Source organism: Rhea pennata, chromosome 12 (genome assembly GCF_028389875.1).
Source record: "Rhea pennata isolate bPtePen1 chromosome 12, bPtePen1.pri, whole genome shotgun sequence".
Taxonomy (NCBI): domain Eukaryota; kingdom Metazoa; phylum Chordata; class Aves; order Rheiformes; family Rheidae; genus Rhea; species Rhea pennata.
Genome location: NC_084674.1, coordinates 12,050,293 through 12,070,811, shown reverse-complemented (window position 1 = coordinate 12,070,811; position 20,519 = coordinate 12,050,293). Strand labels below are relative to the sequence as shown.

The 20,519-nt window shown below is 45.0% G+C and overlaps 1 protein-coding gene across 1 annotated transcript in view; it reads left to right on the top strand.

Annotated features, from left to right (window-relative positions):
* Positions 1–70: 70 nt before the first annotated feature.
* Positions 71–20,519, top strand: part of CFAP100 (cilia and flagella associated protein 100) — a 39,396-nt gene continuing 18,947 nt past the window's right edge. Inside the window, exons 1-3 of the mRNA XM_062585907.1 lie at positions 71–250; positions 13,569–13,800; positions 14,632–14,702. Of these exons, the coding sequence (XP_062441891.1) occupies positions 71–250; positions 13,569–13,800; positions 14,632–14,702 (483 nt within the window). The remainder of the gene's footprint in view (positions 251–13,568; positions 13,801–14,631; positions 14,703–20,519) is intronic.

Sequence of the window (20,519 nt, the reverse complement as noted above, 5' to 3'; positions counted from 1 at the left end):
AGGCGGCCCGCTGGAGGCGTGCGAGCCCCCGGAGGTGTGCACATTGCAGGAGGTGTGCGAGCCCCTGGAGATGTTCAAGTCACCGGAAATATCCAAGCTGCTGGAAATGTCCAGTCTCCTGGAGGTGTGCACACTGCTGGAGGTGTGCACACTCTCAGAGGCGTGCACGCCCCTGGAGGTGTGCACGCTAGTGAAGGTGTGCAGACCCCCGGAGGTGTGCGAGCCCCTGGAGGTGTACACATTGCAGGAGGTGTGCAAGCCCCTGCAGATGTCCAAGCCCTGAAGGTACGCAAGCACCTGGAAGCATGCACACTGCTGGAAGTGTCCAAGCCCTTAGAGATGTGCAAGTCCCTGGAGGTGTGTACCCTGGTGGAGATATGCAAGCCCTTGTACATAAGCACACCCCTAGAGATGTGCAAGTCCTTGGAGTTGTGCAGGTCCATCCCTTAAGGCATGCAAGGCCCCAGAGGTGTGCACAGCCCTGGAGATGTGCAGGCTCCTGGAGTTGTGCACACTGATGGAAGAGTGCGAGTCCCAGGAGATGTCCACCTCCTGGAGGTATGCACATCAGTGGAGATAGGCAAGCCCTGGACAAACACAAGCCCCTAGAGGTGTGCAAGCCCCTGGACATGTTCCAGTCCCTGGGGATGTGCACACCCCTAGAATTGTGCAAGCCTCTGGACATGCACAACTCCCTTGAGTTGTACACAGCCTCAGAGATGCACAAGCCCCATGCTGTCCCTATCCCACATCTTTACTCCTGCTCTTTCCTTGCCTAGTGGCTGAAGCTTGGTGGGATGGGTGATTTCCAGCAAGACAGAATGCCAGAAAGCATTGGTTTTCTTGAGGGGGTCTTGTGGGTCTCCCCACACCAAACACACACGGCCTCAGGAGATCTCGCTTGGAGACTGAGACCGCCCGGGAGGGGTGTTACTAACAAAATGGAAAGCTTTTACTCATTTCAGCCACTTTTCTCCCCAAAGTTTGCTTTGGTTGCAATTGGTGCGGTTTTCGCCTTTCCTCTGTTCAGGCAGGGGAAGCCGAGCGGTAGTTTTCCCTTTCGCTGGCAGTCTCTTGTTACCCCGGCTGTCCCGCACACGCAGCGCTGGGCCTTAGCTTCCAGCGCTGAGAAGCACGCACACGCTTACAGCGCTGGCTGCTCTCTTTGAGAGCTATTGCTCTTCCTCTCAATATATCTCAATGAATAATGTATAAATACACATGCATCAAATTCATAGATAATGTATTTATACAAAAAACATCAGGGCCAAATCTTGCATTAGTGTAACTGATGTTAAAGGCATTACATCACTAAAAATGCTAGCTTTAAATATTTTTACTCAAAATAGATTTTTTTTTTTTGCCAAACCTTGCTTTACTGTTTTCTATAAATTAAAACCCTTTATTCCCTGAGCAGGTGAAGTTTAGCTTTATGCAATGCACAGGACATGAGACTTACATACAGCTGAAATCCCTTTAAAGCTGGTCTTAAGTGGAATTTGAGTGATCAGCTGTATGGTTAACAAAACTCTAGATTAATTTTAAGACCTTGAAAACAACCAAAAGTTAGCCTTAATTTTAACATTACTATGAGTCAGATACGCACACGAACACAGAGATTTCTCTAAATTTTGTTTTTCTACATGCAAAGGCAATTCCTTTACATTCTGGTTACACTAGTTTCCAACTTTCTTGAAATTGCTGCAGAGGTTCATAGGCAGTTTGGCCTGCCCAGAGATGACTTCAAATATGTTGCAAAATCCAAAAGAGCATCAGACCCTTTGAACATAAGGCATCACTGCAAACTAAAATGCAATGGCAATGAGCAGGCAAGCGTAACTAGGGCTGCCATATTTTTGGCTGGGATTTCCTAGAAATAAAAAGAGTATGCGGGCAGCAGAAAGTGCCTGCAAAGTGAGTCTAGAGCATCTAGACTCACGACAGGCACTCGCTCACACACGATGTGACAAGTTGTGGACGCACAAACTTTTTGTCTAGATCCACTTTGACACGCATGTGATGTGCGACCAGGCGTGCTGAAAAGCTTCGGGGAAGCCTTTCTGCACATATGCAGTGCCCATGCACTAGGAATTTCTGTGTGTCCAGCCATCTTGTAGCCACTACTGCCCTGGCCGGGCTGTTGGACATCAGCACGTGCTGCACACACATCCAAAGTCCTCTTTTTCTGCCCCTCAAAATTTCTAGACAGAAACAAAGGACACGTTAAAAACAAACAAACAGTATATAGGATAGCACAAGTTTTGATATTTCGTTTCTAGGTGAAGAATTTCACTTCTACACCAAGCCACTATTTTACAACAGAGAATAATAAGAAAACATGCAAAAGTCACAGTTACTTTGAAACTAGTATGGGGACATCCTAGATGGAAGAGACCCACAGTTTTATCCTCTTCTGCATCTTTTCTAAGCAGAGATTTTGTTTGGGAAATCTCTTCTGGGATGATCGTGCTGCTGTGCCAATTAGTTTGTTGCGGGGGCCCAGAACCACAGTCCTGGTCTGGGATCTGTAGACGCATTTGTGTGTTTAAGCCCAAAATCGAGAACTGCAATCTTCGGCCCAAGCCACCTGTGAGCAGCCTGACTCAGCCACTTCTGCGCCCATCCAGGACACCTGAATTCACCCAAGAGCTGTGAATCGATTTGCTGATTAACTCTTCGGAGCCCCATGGTGATAAAAGCATACCGATGCACATCTAAGTTTTGCTCAGGTTTTCTGAAAACACTACTAGCTTTTGCTTAACAGTGAGTGCACACATCTAGACAAAAATAATGAATTCTGATCACTTTGGCCACCTATTTTTCACAAGCCCCAGGAGCAACAGTTGGGCTGGGCAGGATTTTCAAGATGATCTTCCATGGAGTTGTTTTGCCTTTTAACTCACAGATTTCTGAGAACAGCTTACCTCTGTGCAGTGGCCGTGTGTAGCAAAAGTGAGTCCCTGTTCCCCCTACAAAAAATAAATTTGTCTTTTCCTTTCCCCTACCCCATGCTCTTTGTGCGTTGCCAACAGACTTGCTTCCCTCCATTTATCTCTTCTCCAAGTCCTTTTAAAACCTGTTATCACCTCCCTTCCTGGATTCTGCTTGGGGATTTTCCATTCACTCTTGCCACTTTGCAGGAGAGAACTTCAGCCAAACTGGTTTACCTACTTGGACAACTTCTTTAGCATTCCTATTGCCCAGTCAAACACAGGGGCCAAAGTAAAGTTAAGGTACTCTTCACTGCCTTTTGTTTGATGTCTGTCTATTAAAGATTCAGCTAGGAATGGTGAATAAACCTCAACATTTGAGCATTTTAAAGTTTTCTTGGAGATAATAATAGCACTGCATTATAAAGTCAACAAGAAACTGTTGGCTGAAGTCAGTCCCACATTACTATGTTACTATGCTACCTAGCACAGAGCCACTAAAGGTGGGAAAGGCAACAAATGCAATTTATACCTTAGAAATGTCTGGCACATGCTTTACTTTACCATTTGCGGCTGTACAGAGCCTGTTTTTTTTTTCTTGCCTCAGATTTTCCCATCTCCTGTAAACTGTTTATACAGTTTTGTGATACAAGTCGCTTCTCGTTTTTGAGAGGACTGGAAGGGAAAGTGTTTGAACTTCACAGATGGGCAAAAAGAGGGATCGTGCTGCACAAAGTGCTTTGCTGTACCTGCAGTACTGCTGCACCAGCCCCTGCTTCCCTTTACAGGAGCAGCAAACTAGCAGTAAACAAATGAGTCAACTGGCCACTTGGCAAAACAAGGGTTAATGAGGCTAGAGTGATTACTTGCACATTTTCATGTAATTTAAGAATCAAGGCCATTCTTTTCCATGACAGAAGCAAAAATAATGAAGCAAAGAAAAATAAAGTTCAAATTCTATTCTAGGATTTTTTGAATTAGCCTTCTACAAACTGATTCCTTCCAAGTGCCACAAAATCAAAGGTTGTGTCCAGTTGAGATCTGCTGGCCCGTGATTTTCAGCACCAGAACAGTTACATCGGCACAGAGGCAGTGAATAAGCCTGTCAAACACTCCGGTAATGTTATGATCACTTTAACTTAGCAGTCCTTGACATTCGCAGATAAGGATTGCAAGTCCTCCCAGTACTACAGAAATATTGACACAAAGAATATGTTTATCCCTGACTGTGGTTCTGCGGGACAAGGTGGAAACAGAAACAGCAATCTCAGGACTTAATTTCTTTGGCCTCACAAGGGCATCTGTGCTGTAAAGCCAACAGTTTATTGATTTCCCACCCCCCTTAACTAGTTTGGAAATTGTGTTGTCTTTTCAAGTCAAAGTTATAGGTCTAGGGAGATAAGATGGAAGAAACTCCTTTTAAGAATGTTTATGCTAATGTCCTTTGAAAGATTAAAGCCAGTGGGGAGCTGGGGAGTTTCTGATTCTCCCCCAAATTTTCCGTTCGTTTAGATAGTGACTGAGAAAATTTCAGCTGACTTTCTGGCTATTTTTCCAGACTATTTTTAATCAAGTCCAGTTCCAACCCCAGATTTGCACGATCTTCACATCTTCATCTGTACAAAATGAGCAAAAGTCCCCAAGAGCAGACCATTATTATCACGAATGGCTGAGGGAATCGCTTGACCTTCTGCAGGGATACAGGTGTGCTGAGAGCTCAGGCGTCCAGCTGCCCCTGCAGAGCCTCCCCTGACTGACGGTGAGATGCAGCAGAACAGCTGGGGCTCAGCTGTTTAAACCCAAAGCTGCACCAGGGCCAATGCCGCCAATGTAACAGAAGAGGCTCGTTCCTAGAGGTTCAAGGGCAAGGAAAACAGTCCGGTCCAACTTCTCCTTCCTGAAGATGACTCAGGGACCGGCAGATCTGTAAGTGTCACAGAACCCACTGACTCACTTCGAGGAGATTCAGCACCTACCTCTGCTCATTTAGGAAAGCAAAACAGACTGGAAGGCATACAGGAGGATCTGGGACATGACTAAGGTTGGCTGCTGTTCAGGAGTGGATCTGCCATAAACTGTGTTCCCCTGCCCTCTCCTGGAAGGAATACGCCAGAGCGGGGTGTGTTTGTGCAGGATCCTTTTGCTGAGTGCTTTGGGGAAGTGGCTCAAGGTGGTGAGAAGAGACGGGAGCGGCGGGGTGAAGACAATGTTTACAGGAATGAACAACTATGACTATGCTGGATCTACCACATGTTGCCGACACTGAGTTTGCAGAAATTGGCACACTTCTCAAGATAATTTGAATGTTTTCAAGGAAGAGTTGCCTGCCTGTCTGGCCATCAGCGTTGATTTGAAAAACAGACAGGATGATCCAACAGATGGAATGCAGGGCCTCTCCCTCACCTTAAATAGTAAACACAGAGCCCACACAAAAACGCTAGTAACCTTCGCTCAGGTCTTGGAGCATCACCATGTCAGAAACACACTACCACGCACCACTGACAGCACTCCCAGGAGGAGGGTACAGAACAGATGAGTGGGACCCCATCACTTGGCCAAGGATATTGCAAGAGTAGAGTGGGGAGTTTGTCTGCGCAATCCTGAATCTCTTTGGACACTAGAGAGTAGATACAGTGCCAAAGTACAAGGTCCTCAAAACTGAGGGGGGGGGGCGGTTCTAGGTCTGGCAGTTTGGTCCTGAACCTTCAGCTATGATGTGACTGTTAACCCATTAGGTGCTCAGTTCAGTGACTGTGACCCAGTGTAGCCTCACGTTTGAATAGATTGGATGTTCTTGTGACGTCTAATTCTCCTGCAGAGTCACCTGCATTACGTTTTTCTTTTTTCAAAACACCAAACATCCAAAGCAATACTAGTACTATTCTAGGAAGAGGACTGATTAGCAAATTGCTGCTGGTAAGATAATAATGGGAGCAACGAACCACAAAAGCTGAGTGTAGAAACTCTGCAAATAAGTCAATAGTTGCAGTTTCGGACTATGAATCAGGGGCTCTGGAAGGACAGGACCAACCACACATGCACTGTATAACCTGAGAAAGCTCTCATATGCTTTGAATTTTCTTTGAAGTTGTATTTCACCAAGTCATTGGAAACCCTGCAAAGTGGAGGGGCCAAGATCCTCCAACATGATCTATGGGTGCAATCACCTCCTTGCAGCTGACATGTTGCTCAGCACAAAGGAAAATGGAAGCATGCTTTGTCGGTGGACCATGAGCAAATACTCGCGTTGGAGAAGGATGTTATCTTTGGAAATCATGGCCAAGTTCTTTATCTTCATGATGGGGGGAGTCACTGAAGACCACAACAGAGAACATATAATATCTCAACCATCTTCACAAGTGATTTTTTTTTTGCAGGTCCATCCAAGTCTAAGTCCTATTTACTCACTTGCAGTATGTTTAGAGCATTTCTTTACTCTCCTCCTTCCCCTCTTGTCAAAAAGATGAACTTCAATAAAATAGTTCCAGCTGCCTTAAAAAGAGAGAAGGCTCCCATTTCCTGCTTCAGTACAGGGGTTAAGAACAATGTTTCTGTTCATCACAGAAATAAACATTAAACGAATGTTGAGTTATATCCCTCCTGTGACTAATGTTCTAGCTTGTTTTTTAAAGTTAAATCTTCATACACATTTTTTCCTCTCTTGTTCTGTCTTACATTTGTCCAGACTCTCGTATTCCTAGGGGACTAATTACCTACTCAGCAGTTACTCTAAAGTCCAGTTGTAATAGTTAGCAAAACTCTGTTCTTCATTGCGAGCTTTCAAAATAATACTTCAACTTGTTTCAAACAGCACCACTTTCTGGAGCTTCTTACTAGTTTGCTTTGCCCTGGACTGATTTTTATTGTGCTGCTGTTGAGAGCTGATTGCTTGTCACAGAGCAGATATTCTCAGCACAATAATTAAAAATAAACAAACAAAAAAATAAAAACAAAACCAAAATGATCCACTGTGATGCCATGTTCTAGTTTCTCATCTAATGAATCCTTAGTAGCAATGTACGCAATGAAGAAAACATTGATTCAGACCTGGATCATACTTCCTCAAAATACAGACATGATCATAGCAAGTGTTTTCATTCACACTAACCTTAGACTTGTCAGAAAATTTGGAGGAAGTTTAGTCATACACCTTGTGACCTAAAGATGCACTTTTTCTTATCCTGTAGGTATTTGGAGGCAAAATAGTCATCCCTTCCAGAGCCACAAGAAATAACTGAGATCTCAGTTCAGATCACTGGCATATATTTTTTCCTACAAACACTGCTCTGGAGGAATCTATTTCCTTTCCCACCTTGCTACTATTTAATAGTCTATACGACCAGAAGCAACTTACCTCATCTCCTTGCTCCTAAGTTTCTCTATCTGTTTGCCAAGGATAATAATTTGATGCTGTACAATACTAAGCACACTGATGTTCATAAGACACATTTAGGCTGACTGTTTAAAAATATGTAGAAAAGAAGATGATGGCAAAGTTTTTTTTTTTTCAGGATGCCTAAGTCATGTCAATGGCACAGGGAATGTGGCAGTTCCTGTGGCCAGAACCTGCAATCACTGAATGGGAAAAACTTTGCATCTTATTTAATCATTTTATTCTTCCAAAACCTCCACTTAATGACCATGCTAATTCAGCTTTGCTTAGAGAAAAGATAGCTCTAAACCTCTGCACCCTAAAAGAGTATCACCAGTTGCCCAGGTTTTGACCAAATGGATGTGGGATGTATCTGTTGCAGAGACAACACAGCACCAGCCTGTGACTCTAAAGCCAATTTACCCCAATGCCGGGGCAGCACTTTGACCCAGACTGTTTTTTAGCTTAAGCCTGTATCTAATTGTGAGTCCTCTGTGGAACTAATGCATACTTCAAGGGCTTCTCTAGATAGCTCTACTGCTCCCGCCAGTCAACAAGCATCAGCTCTATTATTACAGCTAAGCATTAATCATGCCAACTAGTCAGGTTTAGCTGAAGTTCATTATTCTAATTCTCTTTTGCAATGGAATTGTTGTCCCAATATCACAGCCCCTATGGCAAACACAGAGTCATTTTTTCCCTGCAAACAGCAAAGCATTGCAGTGCCAGCCCTTCTTCTCACAGCCTCGCTGGGATGACCAGCCACTCAAGAAAGCTAAATTCTCTTTTCACCCCCAGAAATAAGAGAGAACAGTTATTACCAACCAGAGAAAATGTAAGGGTCAGTGGTTCTGGGATGTCGAATTTCTCACTTTCAGCATGCAAAATCAATTATAATCACATGTGCAAGTTGCTTGCTGACGGGCTAGTCTCCACGGACCCGGAGCAACACCAGTACTAACCAGGAATTTCACTGGCAGGCTCAGCAGAGGATAAAGAAATCAACTGCAAAGTCTGGATCTTTATCTCCATTGATCCAGTAATTAACTATTTACTTTGAGGACTTGTCTGAGTCCTATTTCCAGTTCAAAACTACACAATTTCTAAAGATCTTTACCTTACTTGTACTCCTACATGTTAAAAACCTAATTCCCTCTCCATTTTTTAAACTCTAGCAATTTTCTTTACACTGTTTTATACATTTCATAGTTTCTTCACTTTGTTTTTTCTCTTCATTGTTTTTATTTTGGACATTAAGGCATCATAAATGCTCCTGCTTACATTTCAGGTCATGTCTTAGGTATGTCCTATTAGATTGCTGTGCACGAGCCCAGTGCTATATGTGCAGCTACTGCTGAACAGTGTTGATCTGCCTAAAGGAAAGGACACTTTGCACAGCCACAGTCACGCTGGAACTGCTCCTGCTGGATTTACAACTTGGAAAAATCATGTATGTCCAAAATCTGAGCCTGGGAGCTGTTCTTAATCTGTCAGCACCTTTTAAAGAAGAATCTAGGAACTGCTGGGCATTCATATAAAAATTAAAACTGTCGAGCACTCCTTCCTTCCTTCTGACCTGTGCACTGAGCCGCCAAAGTGGACTGTAGCTTTGGCCAGCACATAACTGACCGGCTGACAGAACCCAAAATCTCACTTCACCTGCCTAGGGTTAGAATAAGCCCACTGCAAGCTGGGTCTGGCAGATGGGAAATGTCAGCAGCACGTTACCAGGGGTAGGTCCGGTGAAGGGCCAGCAAGGCTCAAGCAATGCTTGTAATGTAATGCCAGGAGGTCACAGTGAATCCCGTCCTGCTGAGCTGCACAGCTCCGTTTCGCGGCTCTCCTGGGGAGCGCAGTAGGGTGGTGCGCCTCAGGGTGCAGGGAAGGGAGTCCCCACTGTCCCAGCGCTGGGTTTGTCTCTTCCTTCTCTGCAGCACCAGGAACCCTTCCCGACTGCAAACAGTAACATGTAGAGTTATATTTGGCACCTTTATTTTACCATAGCTGGTAGGGTGCAAGCTGAGGCTGCTGCTTTAACCATCACTATTGCCTTCAACAGACCTCAGCAGCAAGCGTTCAAAATAGCTGCTTACAGATAATGGACTTTTTTTCTCTTAATCAGTCCCAAGGAGATGAGCACCAAGCTAAAGTGAATGATTTACTGGCTGCTGCAGTTCCAAGATAAAACGCATTTGCATGTGCCAGCCTGAGCCCTAAGCTCAAAAGGCTGTCAGTTTGCTAGAGTTTTATCTCAGCCGCTATCCTGCTCACAGGTCAAAATCGGAGGGTGCTCCTTTTAAAAGCAATTTCCATCTGCTTTCAATCAAAGGTTTCATGAAGACCGGGGCAGCTGGAATTTGCAGGGAACTGCCAGGCATGTAAGCAAATATCCACAGTGCAGAGCAACACGGGCCACCTGGTAAGCCATTACTTGTGCTGCTCAGATCGAACCAGCGGTGGCCATGCCACGCCAGTGCAGCTGCAGCCACTGCTGGAGAAAATCACCAGGCCTGGCTTTGGCAGCGCTGGGAAGAGGCACAAAATTTCAGCTTTTGACGTCATGCCAGCAGGATGGACATAGATCCTGGGGTGGTGCCAGGGGACCCAGGAGCCACTCCCAGATCTGAGATGTCTCAAGCTCTGACGTCTGTCCAGATCAGAGATTGCACACAATTCCCCTGGAGAAGAGATGTATTGTGCAACATTGAAACAAACTTTACAGTGGAATCAGGCTTAAGTGTGCCTTGCAGCAAATTGGCTCAGGACTTCCAGGATCAGGCCTTTCATGCTTAAAAACAGCGTAGTTTTGGCAAGTAAATGAAATTGGTGCAAATCAGCTCAAAAAGACATTTAATAATGTGCCTTTGGGGAAGAACATCATGGGATTTTAATATAGAGGGGGCAAATGTGTGCAGCAGCAAAGCAATGGATAAAAAGACCCATTTGTCCTCACAAGCTGGGCTGTTGGAACAGAGTAGAAGAAGAGGATTTGTAAGCCTCTTCGAACTGTTGTGGTTTTTTTTTGTTGTTGTTGTTGTTGTTGTTTTGTGTCAGGACAGCGACTAGTACAAATGGGCTTGGACAAGAGAAATAAAGGTTATAAAAATCCTAGGGATTTCTCAAGTCAGGAAAAGCACATGAGGATATTAAGATCTTTTCTGGAGTAAAAGAACTGAAGAAGGTTCATGGGGGAGCCAAAGGAAGGCTGGAGTTGAGGAGAGGAGAGAAATCAGAGCACATGCAAAAAGGCTGCAAGGCAGCCAAAGGAGCTGGACACAGACAGGAGCGAAGAAAGCCCCCATGGGCTCGCAGGCACCTATTAACTGCACAGGACAAATGGCTCGACTCTGGCCTCAGAAAGCAGGATGTCACCTCTGAGGCAAACGTTGCACGCAGGCGTTTTTGTCAAAGCAAGAGGAAACGAGCAACGGAGGGCCACTGGGCTTGAAGATGGACCAAAGAACTGAAAGACAGAGGTGGCAGCTTGGCAAAAGGGAGTGAGAGTCTGCGAGTTTCCCAGAGAGGGCTGAGATGAGTTGCTGGCAGGGCTACAATTCACTGGGGTAGGAGCTGGACTGTATCCAGGCATCCCAGGTGAGACCCAGCTTAGGCACCACTTTTATGGAAGGAAATAGAGGATCAAAAGGTGGCTCGGCCCCCAGAGCCCAATGGGTGAGACAATTCCTTATAAAAACAAAAGCCAGTAGGAAAGCTTCAGCAACCCAGAAGAAGAGGTGCAGAAAGCAGTAAAAATGATGAAAAATCACCTTGAGAAGAGGCTCTCAAGCCACCCTGGAAGGCAGCCTTCACCTGGGACAGGGCCAGACAGAGAATTTGGCACTTCTCAACCCTCTTTGGAGCCCACTGAGGCCCAAATAGGAGACAAAAAAATTTGACAGCTCAATTTTTACAGCTTCCTTGTCCCTCATCCCCATATTCAAGAGGAAAATGGGCCAGGAGGCTTTCTGGCTGAATTCAGCATCACAGTCCATGTGCCTGCTGAGCATCCACGTGGGCTGCCTTGTTATTTTGAGTGGCCATACATTGATGGAGCTGCAGAATTTACCCTCTGAAAAAGAGATCAAGCTGTGATGCAGGAAATCATAATGCAAACTCCCAGAGGTAACATATGAGAGCCTAAAGGAAATCACAATGAATGGGGAGTGGGAGGTACATTAGGCAAATACCTAGAGTTTTCTTTGGGCTTTATCCCAAAGTGATGCTATATATCTAAACAGGAAATATTGGAGCAACTTAAGTGACCTTCAGTTAGAATTGGGATGTGCCTTCTGGTCTAACAAAACATAGATATACTGTAGTGATAAAACTGTTTGTTAAATATCCTTTTCACTCATTACCAGGGCCAAAGACAGAAGATGATTTACAAGACACTAAGAAAAGTGTCAAGAAAATAAATAGAAGTCTTTAACTAGTCCTTGAAAACAGTTTAGCCATAGGTTAGGCTTGGAGAGTATTGAAAGGATTACTAGTACTTAGTTTAGGAAACTAAATATGAGGATAACAGAAAGCTAAACAATCTCACTTCACAAGACCTTTTCCTACTACTACCAGTGATTGTAACAGCTGTGGTAAGCGCTATCAAATTTTGTTTGATAGAGCTTAAAAGGGAGAATTGGCAAAAGGATCTGAAGGACTGGCACAAGATTGCTTTCACCGCCAGGTACAGCCCAGGGCAATTCAGAGCAACAATTACAATGCACGAGCGTGGCAGGCCGTCGGAGAGGGTACAGTATGGCAAGCACTTCAGCCTGTTTTCTGTACCTGGATGTTGTCCTGTTGCATTGCTAGACCTTGAACGGGAGCTGCTATATCAAAAAGGTTTACAGTAAGACTGAGGCTGCCAACTTGAGCCCAAATCAAAGCTGTTCCAAAATGGGTGATTTATCTTGGACACACTTTGCCGATAGGAGAAAAAGCCACAGGCAGACAGATCCTGCTGAACCAGCCAGTGCCCCAGGGCTTCACAGAACTGCTGATGTTGGGACAAGCGCTCCTAAGACACAGGGCTGATTAGTGGGTTTGCCAATATTGCACAACCATTGGGGAGATGGGGTGAGAAAGGAAACCCATCTCAGAGGACACTTGAATGCAGCTGAGCCTTTTCTGCAATAGAAACGGCTCTTGTCCCTGCGGCTGACTCATCCTCCCAGTGTTGCAAAATCCCTACTCATATCATATGCAGGTGGTAGGGTTTCTAAATTGGAAGCAATGTTGGAACAAGAACAGAAAAGGTATTCAAGGGTAATGGCTTAAACTGGCACAAATCTAAGTCCAGCAGAATGAGATTACTGCTGTACCTGAAAGAAACTCCTGTCAGTGACTCTGAGCATTCTTGTCCCCATTTTTCCTAGGGAAAAGACTAGGGTTACGATACACCTTACATCTCTGGGCTGGAAATTTAGAGTAAGCAACAGCAAAGAACAACTGGGTAAGAGATTATAGACCTGCAGTGACACAGCCTGCAGCCCAAATGCAGAAATGCTAATGCTTTCTCCAGGCAGCTCAACTGCAAACACTGCTCTCAGGGAGGCTGCAAGGAAATTCCCGTCCCAGGGGAACAACACACTGAGGGAGAGGTGACTGCCCTGCAGAGTCGGGAATGGGGCTGCAGGGACGGAGGCCAGAGAAACTGTAGTAGGAATGCATCTCCTGTTAGATGAAAATGGGCAGAGTCTAAGCCAAATGACCGCTGAGACTTAGATGACAGTGAAACTGGGACAGGGATTGACAAGGAGAGATGATGGCAGAACACGGGAGGCAAATATAAGGAGACAAATATGAATGAATTTCCTCTTCTCTGTCTAAAACTCAGACATTAATGTGTGAGCTAGTCACCTCTGGCTCTCAGTAGGCAGCAGACACCTCGAGAAGGAAGATAGGCATTGAGAGTTCAACATGACGAGAACTGAATCCACAGGAACAACTTACCTAAACCACCTTAAGACCCCAGAAGAAGACTGTAACCAGCTGAGCCATGTACAAAGAAGGATTTTCCTACAGGCTGAAGGGATCCATGGGAAACTGGGTATCATTTAGTAATAACAGCATCCAAAACTAGGAAGAGAAAGTCAAAAACCAAAGTTACAATAAGACTAGTGTTGGCAGGGAGGCCTATGAGGGAAAGCCCAGACAAGGAGCACTCTTTGAGCAGGATACTGGCTGTAAAGAGGCTCGGGATTGCGGGCGTTTTGAGTATGACCCACTGAGCATTGCAGGAAACAGCCTTTTCTTCTCTTGCAAAACAGGATTGCTTCTCACAAACACCCAACACCGTCACCAATGCCTCCGACCAGAAACAGCCCACTGGCCCCAACCACAGGCAGACAGCTTGGCTTGAAAAGGAACCTCCATCTGAGAGGTGTTGGGATAGAAAACTGTGTGTCCTGCCAGGGGATACGGGAGGGGGGGTCAAGCCAGCAACCGACAGAGGTGGTCAGCGGATCTTGGGAGGTTATCGCACTTGCGAGCAGTTTGGGGGTAAGTGATCTGCAGCTAGTTACTACGTGAGTGGGCCTGCAGTTAGTTTTAAGGCAAGAGGCTTCTGAGTTAATGGCAGATATAGACAGCAGCCTGCTGCGTTTAGTGAACTTTATTCCATTTGCAAAAGAGCATGAGCTCTGCACACTGCCGCTCGGCTGTCTGCAGCCAGTCCATGCCGTGTCCATGGGGTCAAACTGCATTGGACGGATCTGACTCACTTCTTGCATCAGACCTACAAGAAATGAGTCAGAGATAATCTTAAATACTCTAGTCAGTCTCAAGCCTCCCTAGGTTTCCTGCCTAAATTCATCTCTATTTGATGATTTCTTCCGGACTTGAATTTGAAGCTCATTCAAAGTAGGTGGTGGAAAATGACAACAATTATCACTCAAGGATGTCAGTAAAAGAAAAGGCATTTGAGGGATACATACCTAAAAGAGCGGAGGAGTTTGCCCTGAGGATTGTCTTTGCTGCTCTTAGACCCATGGAAGTTAGAGCATGTTGCGTTTAGATGGAGAGTGCTGCTGCTTTGGAAAGCATCACAGAACAAATCTCAGTAAGGACTGCCAGACTCTGATGGACTTGGTGAGGCATCAAGAAAATGGGATCTGGCCCTAATGGAGAGGGAGGAAACAGGGGGTGTGGGAAAGAAAGAAATAACAGGAGCCTAGGATGACTTGTGTGCAAAGCAGTAAGAAAGGAACGGGACTTGCAGCGCACTGAAGGAGATCCTGCCTGGGCCAAGAGACCAGCTGGGGACAGAAGCAGAGAGAACAGGGAACAGTAAGAGTTTCATTACTCAGATGACGCCTTTGCCTCATCTCCTAGAGAGGAATCGGAGACTAGGACGAGACCAAGGAGCTGCCAATCTGGAACCGACCAGTGGTGCCTGCAGTCATGTACCCAGCTTCCAGCAGAGGCCAAATTTGGATGGTTTAGAGGAAAATCTTCAATAGCATCCCAGTTCCAGGAAGAGTGTTTGCTCATATTGGGATAGCTACAGAACTGTAGCAGGGCAGACATGCTATTTATAAGCATATCAGATGTTAGCTAAGCTCTTTGCACTTTCTATAGATCATACATCAAGTCTAATGAGAAGGAACACAGGTTTGAGCAAAACAAATGAGCACAGGTTAAAGAAGAGGTGTCTTCTTAATACAATACATATAGCAAAGAACAACAGCTGGCCCGGTGCCCAGAGCTTCTTATAAGGCCTCCGAAAGCCAAGTAAGATCACCTTACTAACAACACTGTGAGAATGCTGGGTTTGAAGGTTCTGCGTTATTAGACAGAGAATTGTTTGCTCTTGAAAAAAGGATCCAAATCTATTCATAGATGTTTCATTATGCTCTCTTCCAAGTATGTGCTGTGCATAAGAAAATAAGCCAGTTAAAGGGTTAACTCTTTCTCTCTCCAAACCTATTACAAGAGAGCTAGAATACAGATTTAAGCACAGACAAAAGATGATAGTTGTTCCAATTAATGTTCCAGCTAGCATCTGTTCTTTCTAATTAGTTGAAGTGAAAAGTCTAGCGACAGAATTGCTGAGCAGAAGTGTACTGGCTTCTTTTCTGCTTAGCCGGCTATTCTGATCTCTCTTGGTCTTTGGAAAAATAGCACAGAGGCTAAAGTCTATTGTGCCCTGATATTTGGTACGTGCCCATAGACTGCATATATGTTCACTGCAACCGACTGCAAACTTGTGCTTCCCACTGAGGGAGAAAATGATACAGGAAGAGCTTTTACAGACACCCTCCATGCACACATTTACGCGTTACCTCACTTCTCAGTGACTCAGTTTTCAGGTGTTTCTGTTGAGCAGATGCTGGCTGGATGCAGGAGGGTTCCCCAGAACCTGTTAACCTTACTGGTTTGCTCTTTCACCCCACCCATTGTAAGAAGACCTTCGAGGATCTGTGTGATTCGGTTACGTACAGATGAATACTTTACAAGGCACGGCTGTTGGAACAAACAAGCCCGTCTACTCTGCCCAAGCTCTCAACTGCTTGTCTTAAATTTCCCTCACTTTGCTAAAACCTCCAGCTCTCCACAACTTAAGCAACATTCAAAGACCTTTAAAGGAGAGGCCTGTAAGAGAAAAGCAGGGTGACATACAAAAGCACCAAACAGCACTTGCAGCAAGTATTCACCTTATCTCTGAGCGGGGCATTGACTTGTTGTACAAACTGTAGCTAGGAAAGCCACTAGCAAAGCAATCTCAGATGTAATATTTACCTAAGAGGAGACATTTAACTGGAAAACAAGCTACAGGATCTGTTGACATCCTGGTGTGGAGGACAGCAGGCATTCATGCAGGTGCAGGCAAAGGAATAGGAACAGGATATGGAAACTTTCCAGCATTTCCAAGTAACAAAGCTGTCATTACGTGAGGAACATGTTTGTGCTGTCTGTCATTGTGGCTAAACAGCTATGAGAAGTGAATTTCAGGCTTGTCCTGCCACAGCCCCACTCCACGGCACTGGCTGTGACTTAGCTTCTCTGCCCCAATCCCCCATGTTTAAAATAGAGCTGCAAATAGATAGACCGTGCAGAAAACAGCCAGACTGGCACCAAACATTCCTAAATCGTTGCAGTAAGCACCCAGTGATGCCTCATTCTCTGGCAAAGGAAGGTAGATCCCACGAGCTACCCTGTGGATACAAGCCACAGTTTTGGATCCCCAATAACAGCTCCTGTAAAAGTTTCTCTGTCTTTTTCTCCAGATGGGACTGAAATCACTCAGGTGCAAAGTGAATACCAGGGTTGTTTCTATCTTTAATCCTTTCCACACAAGCAGAAAAGTTTGGAGCCATAAAACATGTGTTCCCTTTTGCAGCTCTTAGAAATTAGCATGACCTATGATTTCATTTTATGAAATGTTTTTGGGCTGATCCATACACCACTACTGAAAGCAATCTCTGTACAGAGCTTGCAGGATCACCCTGTTTATCAACCATGAAGCTGCAGTTTCATTATCTCACTACGATGATCAAAGCACAGGCTGTTACTGAGAGGGACAACTCTAGCTTTCCCCACCTGTGTGATAGCTTCTTCCTCAAGCCATCACTGTGAGCATGATAAAAAGGATTTACTTCAGGCAGGATATTTTTCAGTTGGATCAGCTCCCATGCAGTCACAGTAGTTGTAGTGTTGCCACAAAGCAAGGGCCAGGAAAAAGGCTGGAACTGTGCCGTTAAGAGCTTACTGTAAAATCATGAAGTTGCAAACTCAGAGTCATTCGTCTCTACAAATAATATGAATTTATAGTCATAGTTAGGAATGTCTCCTGGGCTTCAAAATAGTGGCTCTCTTTATAATATATCAAATGCAAACTCTTGTGCCCCAAACGCACTTAGCTCTGAGGAAAGTCTGGAACAGGTTATGGCTTTTCAGTTTGGATCAGATCTGAACAGTTATTCAGAACAGGCCTTGAAACTGTATCCATATCATTTATTTATACCCTTAGAGAAACAAGTCAGTGGGGCTACCTGCAGGTCCAGTGTCAGCCTCCCAGCGCTAGCCCTCCATTGCCTGGAGAGTTTGTAAAATCATCCTTAGAGGTTTTCAAAACACAGCAAGGTAGGCCTTGAGCAACCGGATCTCACTTTGAAATTAGCACTGCTCTGGGCAGGAAGCTATACTAGAGACCTCCAGAGGTCCCTCCCAACCTGTATTACTCTGATTGTCATCTTCAACTGCATTATCATCAGGCTTTGCTACACCCCTAACAGTTTACAGATCAACCAGCTGACCCTACACTGACTAACCCAGGCCAGAAGTCAGGGAACCTGTGTCAACTGACTCGTCACGGCATTGGCTGTGTTAGTTCAAGAGCAAGAGCAAAGCACGGAGCTTATCTGCATGCTGTTGTCTCAGAAAAGAGCACTGCTTATAGTCACTGCAAGGAAGAGTCATCACCAGCACAGCACAGACAAGAATAAGCTTTGCATTGCAAAAGTAACTGTCCCAGTCTGGCGAGGGTCCCACAATAAGGACTGCAGAACATTTTCTTGTCTTCTTGGCAAAAAAGGATGTACATTCAGTCTAAAAGAAATGCAATTTGCTGAGCACTTTCCACTTTTTGTCCCAATCACGGTCATTGCACAGCACCCATGCGCACCTGCAGAAGGAGAGAGAACAGGCTCTGGCTTGTAATTTCTGCTGGATCTTTCAAAGCATTAGCAGCTTTCATCCTCCAAATTGAACCAAGATCAGTTGCAAGAACATCACAAATTCGTATCAGATGAAGGTTCCCAGAGAAGCACTGCAGAAGATGGAGTGGGGGTTGATGATCAATGATAGAACACTAAGATCCAAATTAGTCCTGCTTCACCAGCCTGTTTGCAAAATTTCAGGTTTGCTTGCAGAGCTCCTTCCAGGGATGTTTCCCCTTCCACAACCAGTGAATGACCCAGGTTTTTTGTTGTTGTTGCTCACTATGTCTGGAAACCTTATCTGTAAGGTAAAAGCAGCACTGAGAAGCAAGAGTAGGAGATGTAGGTCACTGAACCAGATCCTTGGCTCTAGGAATACAAGGTTGCTGCCATCTCGTGGCTGGTTCTGGCTGCGCAAAGGTCCTTGAACACGTTTTACAAGCAGGAAAATACATTAAGATAAAATCTGTCCCTGAAGTGAACTTCAGCTGGAGGGAGCAGGAGTAGATAGTTGTGCCAGTGGTTAGGCACAATTATGCGTGCGTGGGTATCACGGCTTTGCTGTGTATGCAAGGTCTCCTACCTTCCTTCTCAACTGGCTGCTTATTCTTGCTCAGGAAGACTCAACCCAAGTCATAGTAAGCCTTTGGCTGCCAGGCCATCACTGCCTTGTGCTGCATAACCCAAGGAGGGGACAAGGAGACATCCATGTTGCTGTTAAGAAGCACTGGATTTGCTGTGTGCATGCAACAGTAGTCAGTGTGTGGCCTTGAAGTTCAGTCTGGCCTTCCCAACAGTTAGCTGCCAGGACGAGATCTGCAAGGAAATAGTGAAGTGCCATAGCCCTACGCTTGGTCCGATGGGAGGGATATGGTCTCCTGTGCTGTCAGTTTACAGCATTTTTCATTGAGGTGTGGTGCTGATAGAGGGATCTGTGCTATGAATAAAGCAAGCTGGAAACAGTGAAATCACATGGCCCTTGTTCCTCCCGCTCTCAGCTTTTCCAAAGAGCTCCGCAGCATACACAGACCTTACAAGAAGTGTGTGAGCAGGTGTATTTTCCCCTCATGGGATCTCCATAACCAAGCCAAGGCTGGTCTCCTGCTAGTAGGGAAAAGGCATGAGAAGTCGCCCTAAGAAACTCAGCAGAAGAGGTGCCTCCTCGTCTACTCACCAGAGACCGTGTTAAGCAGAAAGCCCCTGCTCAGCTTTCAGCAGAGTTCTTCCGCTCAATGTCTCATGGAGGCTTGCCAGTCCTCCTTCCTTGTGTCCAACCCTGAAAACAGGTCTGATTTCCCCTTCATCTTCAGGGGATGCTCTGCGCTCTGCAGCCACAGAGTTCACCAGGGAACAGAAGAGCAAAAGGTCCAGAGAAGAAAGAAACTCTGCCAAGCCATTTGATATTTCTATGCCATTTGCTTATTACTATTAGACTTTCCTCTTTATGTGGTACATACTGTGGCTCACTTTGCAAAAGCTGAAGTGAAATACATAAATGAGTCCCCCTGAGAATACTTCAGGCAATAGGGAAATGACTGTTCAGTGACCTGTGCAGTATCCTGGGTACACAGGGATTGTCCTGTAATAATGATAAGACTACAAAGGAACAGTTATTTATCTAGATACTTATCCGGCTGGGTTTCTCAATCAGCCATTTCAAAATGTTTCGCGTAAACTGATTAACTCTCACAGCACCTCTGTAGCAGGTATCAGTGTCCCCACATCACAAAAGGAGGGACCAAGGAGTTGAGACATCAAATAATCTCTTCAAGAAAGAAATAGAGAGAGCTGAGAGAAGCACTTCAATAAATCCCAGTCCTATGTCATAACACAACCACCATCCACAAGCCCCTGAAATTGCAAGCATTCTTCCATTGGAAGCACAAGTGGTAATCTGTAAATCTTATCATGAAAGCTGCCTGTCTTCCTCAGATGTGTGCTAAGAAAACACTGTCCAGATATTTAATAAGCTCCAAAAATTCGGTGCCCTGAAGCTACATTATACAACTTGGAAATCACTAAATCACTACCAGGCTACAGCACTGGTCAGCTGCACGGCCTATGCCACCAAGCAGATTTTCCCATGATGTGCATAGGACAATTATTCCATTCATTAACCAAGTTAATGGTGGCCAAGAACAGATGCCAGAAGTCCTTCTGGTCTTAAAAATTTCTCTGCCCTCACGGAAACACAAAGCCCAAATGGCTTACAGTATGTGTCGGGTACGAACAACGAGCCAAAGCTCTGAAGACCTTGTACATTTCCAAGAATTCTCAAATTCCACTTCTGCTTTTAAATAAGCTTGGTTCTAGTTTCAGGAAATAAGCATTTAGTCAGAACAATGTAGGAGAGCACAATATATCTGTAAATGTATCAATCAGTGATGGCAGAGATTATGCCAAACAGAGCTATAGCTATACAAATGTTTTAGGTTTTTGTTATCTATTCCTGTTATTGCTACTCATGTTATTACTGCTGCAAATCTGCAATAAACCCGTATTTCTGAACAAAGCCAATTTGATGCTATGCCTTTAGAAAAGAGCATCTCAAGCATAATTTAT